Source organism: Asterias amurensis, chromosome 2 (assembly GCF_032118995.1).
Source record: "Asterias amurensis chromosome 2, ASM3211899v1".
NCBI lineage: Eukaryota > Metazoa > Echinodermata > Asteroidea > Forcipulatida > Asteriidae > Asterias > Asterias amurensis.
Window position 1 is genome coordinate 24,789,178 of NC_092649.1, and position 8,807 is coordinate 24,797,984.

An 8,807-nucleotide genomic window follows, 5' to 3' on the forward strand; every position below is an offset into this window, starting at 1 on the left:
CACACGCACATCAACCATTATTGGGGCGAGATCGGGAAAAAAAATTAACGACATTTTTGGTACAAAATTTGTACAAACAGAGCGCAAATTTGCAGATTGCGCACGCTTCTGCTCATCCAGTAGGTTCAGCTCAAATTCGGCAGAGCACAAAACGCTTATTGCGCACAAGTTTGTTCCGATTCTTTTAGCAAATTCGTTGAAATGCGCTCCACTAGCGAAGACACAACAGGCAGAAGAAGTGAGCGATTGATTTTGAACATCATTTTTAGTCTATTTTTTTCAAGTTTGGAAGGATATAATCTGACACAATCGAACCTCCACATTAACCATCAACATCTCCTGTGTACCTCAAGTGAGTTTTAATTATTCTGAGGAGGTTTTTGATGCATTTTGAAACACTTTTTGTCCACAATTAAATTTCAAATTGTTTTATTTATTTATAAAAAAAAATAAAATAAAAAAAAGGTTGGGCGGCGATTTAAAAAGGCCTTCTTAAACTGGCTATTTTTTTCCGGGGGGGATGGGGGTTGAGCTTTGAAAAATCTCCCACATACTGATAGCTAGCCTCTGGACTTGGCATCTTTGCCTGCAAAACACTTTTTTGACGTTCACGTTAAGTGCTCCCGTTATACATGCAGCCTATTGACCAGAAAGTTTACAAGACCAATTCAGATGAGAATAAACTAAAAAGAGGCCTACGCTCTTACCCCCCCCCCCCTCCCGAAAAAAACAGTAGATAAATTAGATTTGTGGCACACAGCATGTTCCAAAAACTCGCTTTACTTATAGTGCTGTAGCAACGCTATGTATCGTGGGACGTAAAAATGTCATTTTTAACGATGTTTTTAAAAATTGGTGCTTGTCTTATTAGGTTTGGGCCAATACACTCCGAGAATCAGACTGTTCCCAAACAGCCCGAGCAGCATCACGATAATATAGAAGATGATCTTCAGGATGGCGTTAAGGACCAACCCGACATCAGGTCCCTGCGGTTTATCCGGTATCCAGCCCATGGTGGAGCTCTCGATGGATCCGTTATCCATTTTGTTAAACTCACAAATACCGGGTTCTTGTTTTCTAGTGAAGGTTATGGAATGGTACACAGAACGGACTATATATTTTATTCATAAGCGGTATAAACTCTTCTCAGTCTTCCCTTTCGATTCACACATATGACTAGATTTGTCATACAACGATCTTATATACAATCTCAAATACACGAGTGACGCAAATGGTGATGAAGAAGATGAAGTCTTGACAAAGCAGAAATCGATAGACAGCTCCGTTAGATTCGATTTCAAGTTGTTGTCGAGTTTTTTTGGCAGATGATCAAATGCAATTTCATGTCCCGGTCCGGATTTATGCTGGATTACAACCGAGTATTACTAGATTATAGTTACCTTGACGTGGTGCTGTCAAATTTGTCTTGTGTTATTAGATGCTATCTTGTACTGCTAACAAAACATATACTATGCATTTTATTTTCTCTGTTGTCAGAGCCATTGTTGGCTTCTCACAATGACCAATCCAAAAGAGTTTTCAATAAAAGTACACGCATCGAAGACACTATTCACACGTTTACAAAGCTTTGTACAATAATGATATAGTCCTCTAAAAAGCAAGGTCTCTAGGTATAAGGACGGTACTGTGCGAGAAAGGACAGGAGGAATGGCTATTCTCTTTTTCGTCTAAAGTTGCACTTCAAAAAAGGAAAAAGAAAAGGGACGTCATAAGAGCCAAACATGTGGGACGTCAATGCAAACAGTCAAATAAGTATTGATTCATATTTCCAGGAGTGCACAAGATGCTTCAGTACCGGAGTAAACTAAATTCCCGATTCAGTTTTGTGCTGAATCTCATATGTCCCACTGGCAACAACTAATCAAGTTGTGATTTTTTAAGTACAGCTTGAGAAAATACAAGAATATGCTTTGTCCTTTCTCCGTGTCCTCTCCCATACAGTATCATCTGTAAATACTATAAGCCCCAGGTAACTTGGTTTGGTTGCTAACGTTATTGTTCATTATATTTGTACAAATCTTTGTCGATATTCTAACGTCTTCAGTGCATGTACTTTTATTTAAATACTGTATTTGATTAGATAGTAGTACAGTACAGTATTTTCTTTATATAATGCAACATAAAGTTGACAAAAACGTCACGTAACTAATGGGATAATACCTAATATTAGTTTAGGCATGACATCAGCTTCTTCTTTTTTATATCCTATAATACAATTATTGCCCATTCATTTGCAACACTGAATCATGTGATAGATAAAATGCCTTTGTAACAAGAAATTGTCAACTGGAAACGAAGAATGAAAAGCGGAGTTAACGTAGTTACGAGTATTCTCCATCACCATTTGCGTCATCTTGCATTGTTGTATATAAAAGGCATGCAAGACTTAGCTGATCATTATTTGGTATGGTATTAAACGAGAGAGGGTTCATTCTGAAAGAGTCTGATTGTATTCTATGAATCTATACTGTGCGTGATTCCACTGCATTTGCCAGAAAGAAAAACTGTGCATTTAACGTAAAAAAGAAATGGATAACGCAACAACTTCCACCACGGGCTGGATACCGGATGAACCGCAGGGACCTGATGTTGGGTTGGTCCTCAACGCCATCCTGAAGATCATCTTCTATATTATCGTGATGCTACTCGGGCTGTTTGGGAACAGTCTCATTCTCGGAGTGTATTGGCCCAAACCTAATAAGACAACCACCAATATCCTGATCATGGGGCTGGCTGGGATGGACCTCACCGTCTGCATGATGAGAGTACACAACCTCGCCGTCTTCATATCGTTTCTGGCTAACAAGGAGACCCCATTTGCTTTCCAGTACATAAGAGTGATAAGCTTGGTGAGTCTCTTCGCCTCTGCTGTGCTGACCGGCTTCATTGCAGTGGACAGGTACGACTGCGTATGTCGGCCGAACAACCGATGGCTAAATCGCTTCGGAGCAAAGCTGCTGATTTTCGGTTCATATGGTCTAGCGATAATCCTTTTGATCCCACAGGCATTTGTAACATTCTGGATGCCCGATTCAAACGCACTCAGAAAAGCGGGTCTGGTCTGTCAGTTAGTACTGTACATCGTGGTAGTAGTCTTCATATGCATCTTCTATTGGAAAGTTCACATCACCATACGAAAGCATGTGAAAGTAAACGTATTAAGTCGACGTCTAGTTGAAAATGATCGGTCGACTGCTGCAGGGTCGATATGTCCCTCTCGAAGCACTGGCGATGTATGGACATTAATGCCCTCAACCAAAGTCAAACCATTTGATCAATCTCATCTAAAGAGTATGACGAAAACACATCAAAACATCCCCTCAACTTCAAGGAAGTCAGATAGCCTTACTTGCAACGACAAGTCCATGGCTCCAACTGGCGGTAAAGTCAACGCCACTCCCATTGACAGGCCACCTGTGAGAGGAAACCCAAACCAGGACAGACGCAGCGGAACTGAGATGTCACTTCAACGTAAGACGACAAGAATGCTGTTCATTACCAGCGTCGTTTTCCTTTTGACTTGGTTCCCATACTGGCTCTATGTTGCTGTTTTGCTTGCCAAGCTAGACGGTGCTGATATCGAAGAAAACGTGTTGACTGTTTTGTGGTACTGTACGCTAACTACCTACATCAATAACGTTGTGAATCCATTAATCTATGGTGTCGCAAACAGACGGTTTCAGAAAGACTGTCAAGTAGTTCTCAGGAAAATGAAAATATGGCAATGAAAAAAAATACATTTTGAACCGGTAATAAACAACATTTCGGGTAAAGATGCCTGCAATCCATGAGGCACCCATTTTCACCGCAGTACAAAGGCATCCCATTATCCACAGCACTGTTCTCCATACAGTTTACACTAAGGTACTCCTACTCGAGCACTAAGGACTCCCTAGTATGAGGCAACCCTTACACTAGACACCGATGGTACTCCGTGAAGGGGGGGTACATTGTACCCCAAGCATCCCATGTACAACAGGTACTGAACACCCCTGTAAACCAGGTACCAAGACACCCCTTGTACTCTAGGAAGCAGGTACTTACAACAGACACCTATTGTACTCCGGGCAGTGAGGGACATTGTACTCCAGACATCCCTTGTACATTAGTGACTTGACACCCCTGTAAACCAGTACCAACACAGCACCCCTGGTACTCTAGGAAGCAGGTAGTTACAATAGACACCTATTGTACTTCGGGCAGTGAAGGACATTGAACTCCAGACATCCCGTGTACAACAGGTACTGGACACCCCTGTAAACCAGGTACTAAGACACCCCTTGTACTCTAGTAAGCCGGTACTCACAATAGACACCTATTGTACTTCGGGCAGTGAAGGACATTGTACTCCAGACATCCCGTGTACAACAGGTATTGGACACCTATTTCTTTCAACACAACACCCCTCCAGCTGTGAAAATGGTAAGGCCCTCCGCCGCCCTCGGGTAAACAACTCCTAATAAGGGAATGCTGTGCGCGGCGCGCGTATCGCGTGATGTGGCACAACTGTCCCGGCCGTAGTCTGGTCCCCTGACCAAATATTCCTTGACGTCTCTTGTTAAAAATCTTAGGTCAGGTATCACCCACGGTTAAAAATAGAGCATGACACAACTTGCCAGGGTCGCGGGGTCATCTCCGGAGAAACCATGTCTGCACTAGTTGCTATAACGTAACCCTCCTCCCGACGGCCGCGAGGCCGGAGGGTTACGAGATTATTTTGATCGGCGATTAATGACAATCTGGTTCAACACGTATAATTTCGACAGCTAGTCACCAGATTTGCCCCATTTTTACCACTTTCAAAAATCATGAAACTTAATCCTCAATCAATGTCTAATGAACAATCAAGTCAAAACACCTTTGAAATGAAGAAAAAGGACAAAAACATTACGATTCCATACCGAACATCAACGATACTGTCCGAATGTTGACGACAACACGTTCGGAACATTTCGGATAACTTCGAAAAAGGAGGAATTCCTCCTTTTTGGTCACGTGATTTTGGGTGATATCGGACCCATAATTCGACAGAGCCTAGTCGGAGACTATCCCGGCCGTTGCTCTCGACCGATAGGAATGAAGAAACTATCTTATAAGCACAGGTGCAAGCTCGCGTGTCACGCCCATGTTTCAACACGTTTTACTGGTACTAACCAAAGGTTTATACACACCCACGTGATGGGCTCTCCACCAATATGAATAGCGAAACTGTCTGAGGTATTTATGAATATGTAATTAAATGTAAACTTTCTCTCCGTTGCAAAACTTAGTTTTTCATGGAGTGGTACTTGTGTCCAGTAAAAACATTCATCCTCTCTAGATAAACTTGTGAGAGAAAACTTTACTGCATTAAGCAGAAGTGATCATGACGTTTTGTTGGGTTATTTATTACTTTCCAAACTTTAAAGGCATATTCTCCGTGTGGTATATTTAATCAGCTGTTGACTCCGCTCGTGAGTTTTTCTGAACCATCTATTCGTTGATTTCTATTTAATATACAGAACCTCTGTAATATTTTTTTTTTTACAGATCCTTCAATTTGTTATTGTAATTATATACAAATATTGACTGCTTCGAGTGCTATGGTTAAAACTATGACTCCCGAGGTGATCCCCGGAGCGTTCTATTTTCCCGAGGCGAAGCCGAGGGAAAATAGAACGCTCCGGGGATCACCGAGGGAGTCATAGTTTTTGACCATTGCACGAGTAAAAGCAGTCAATATTTGTTTTATAACACCCCGAACATTTCTAAATACTGTACTATTATTATTAAGTTACAGACCTGAATGCTACAATCCACGGACGACGCGAATACAGATTGCAAACACTTTTACTTACTGTGTAGCATGTAGTGTCGTGCAATCCGAAATGGTTACAGACTATTAATTTATCATCCTCGTACACGCAACGGACGTCTGGGTACTGCACGCCATGTGCTAGTCTGTCGGACTAGCGCATGGCAAACCGACGCTCTATCACACGGCCGTCGTCTGGCAAAACTAAGACATGTAATGTGACGCGCTCTAAACCAATGAGCAGGCAGAATACTTGCAAGGGGTGTTATAATACTAATTATTGTTGAACAACACCAGAAAGTAATTGCTAAACAATAATTGCAGCATTTATCCCTAGAGGGGAGCCGCATTTATTCATAAAGCTATAAGCAGCCCAAACCCACCGGTCCGAAAACCCGCAGCGAATTTCAATGCTGTTCCAGTCCATTATCAAATTGAATTTGTATTTTTTTAATCACCTGACGAAGCATTGGCTTGAACTTAGCGAAAATGTAAAACATGTTTTTTTAACTTTCTCATAGCATTGCAAAAATAGTTGTCTAATAAAATCACAGTTAAAATTACGGATAGCATCAGGTAAACATGACTTGTTTAACCTAATATAATAACCCTAATAAAAAACACAGCAAAGAATTATACTAGAAATTACAGAAATAAACCGGGGAAAAAACTATAGACCCCATAAAAAAAAAACAAGAATCACCCGAGTGTATAAAAGAAACTATCCGTAGACCTCCGACTACTACCAAAAATAAATGCCTTACAAACCTGAAGCTGGATGAAACTCATCCCGGATTATAGATCCACAAAAAGTCAAAGTTAAGACGTTTAAAGACCCTGTTAACGCCACACTTAACGAAATTTAAGACCAACAGTAAATGAATAATGCATGGGAGACAAAAAAACAATCTATGAAACCCTTTTAAAAGCATGATTTGCTCGAGGATAAAAAAGCTATCAGTTAAACTCTTACTACAATAACAAAAGAAGATGCTTTAAAATGTATAAAACGGTATGGATGAAACTCATCATAGATTATAGATCTGTAGTACACAAAAAAAATCACATTTTGGACTTCTTAAGAACCTTTTAATGCCACCCTTGACAACATTTAAAAACAAGAGTAACTGAATAAAGAGAAACAGCTCATATTTTATAATAACGTTTGTTTTACATGCTGCGTAGTTCGGTTCTAACGTGAGCTGGTAGGAAAATTCAGTACAGGCTTCATCCAAAAGACAAATCACCTAATTGAATCCCTTTTAGAACTTTTGAAAGGCCCTGGACACCGTTTGTAATTGTCCAAGAACAAATATTAGAATTTTTTAAATAACAAATCGGTGAAAGTTTGTACTCAATTAGTCATCGCAGCTACAACAGAACATTGAATGAAACAAAAACCTTGCGAAAATTTGTGTTCTTTCAGCTGGCTCGTCTCGTAACAGTCGTCTAAAACTAATTACATCCATGCCGCTTAGATTCTTAAAGGAACACGTTGCCTTGGATCGGACGAGTTGGTCTATTAAAGGCGTTTGAAACCGTTTGTTATGAAATGCATAATATGGTTAGAAAGATGTTTTAAAAGTAGAATATAATAATCTACACAAGTATCACTCGAAACTGCACGGTTTTCATTTTACGTCGCGAACTATCACGGTCGGCCATTTATGGGAGTCAAAATTTACTCCCATAAATGGCCGACCGTGTTAGTCGACAGGGTAAAAAGAAAACCACGCAATTTCGAGGCATATTTTTGTAGATCATTGTATTCTACTTTTACAATATCTTTCTAACCATATACATTTTACAACAAACGGTTACAGAACGATTTTCAAAGACCAACTCGACCGATCCAAGGCAACGTGTTCCTTTAAATGCAACTACAAAATAATAAATGAACCTCACCCCTCATCTTGTTTTCTGTTGGAGTCCACGAGATGAATTTGCAGCGATAACGAGAACGAGAACTATAACGATAACGACGCAAAGAGAACGCATTCCATTGGTTGGATGAGCGTGTGCGTATTCTGCGTGGAGCAATTCAACCAATAGAATGCGTTCTCTTTGCGTTGTGGTCGTTATCGTTCTCGTTATCGCTGCAGTAGGACCGTGCCTTTACTGACAGTAACACTTCTCAATCTCAGATTGTGTATTTTTGTTTCAGGTTATTTTCCTGTTATTTTCCTGAACCTCACCCCTCATCTTGTTTTCTGTTGGAGTCCACGAGATGAATTTGCAGCGATAACGAGAACGAGAACTATAACGATAACGACGCAAAGAGAACGCATTCCATTGGTTGGATGAGCGTGTGCGTATTCTGCGTGGAGCAATTCAACCAATAGAATGCGTTCTCTTTGCGTTGTGGTCGTTATCGTTCTCGTTATCGCTGCAGTAGGACCGTGCCTTTACTGACAGTAACACTTCTCAATCTCAGATTGTGTATTTTTGTTTCAGGTTATTTTCCTGCGTGGACATAACCGCTCTTTGCTCAGCAATATCTTTAAAACGCTTACCAAACTTTTTGAATGAAATGTTCACAGGTTAGTTTTATGGTGTATCTTTAACATGCCTGTCATTCGTGCCTACGCCCATAAGCTGGGGAACAAAACCCGTTGCTGCACCCCGGACCTGCTGGACCATGCCACTTGCTTAAAGTTCACTTTGCTATCACTTGTGTAGAATACACATGGGCTTTTGTGATCTAAGTGTTGTCCGTCGCAATAGAAGGCACGGTCGGGTTGTTTACTTTCTCTGTCTGTTCCAGAATCATAGTAGCACGGGGTTCTGGTTGAACGTTGCAAATAATATACCCCGGGGTTTGACCGCTTGCCACTATTCAAGAGCAGGGTGGATATGGCCCCGGGGTATTATGACCATTCGATTTAAGTTGTACTAATCTTTTCAAACTATTGTGAGTTGTGGCAGTATTGTAATGAATATCCGCATTGCATGAAATGATCAGGTATTTAGTAGAAATTATTGAGTAATAAAA

General features: G+C 40.7%; 1 protein-coding gene across 1 annotated transcript; it reads left to right on the forward strand.

Annotated features, from left to right (window-relative positions):
* Nucleotides 1-2,549: 2,549 nt before the first annotated feature.
* LOC139952654 (cholecystokinin receptor type A-like) lies at nucleotides 2,550-3,749 on the forward strand. The gene has a single exon (XM_071951860.1). The coding sequence runs from the start codon at nucleotides 2,550-2,552 to the stop codon at nucleotides 3,747-3,749; it is 1,200 nt and encodes a 399-aa protein (XP_071807961.1).
* The last annotated feature ends 5,058 nt before the right edge of the window (nucleotides 3,750-8,807 follow it).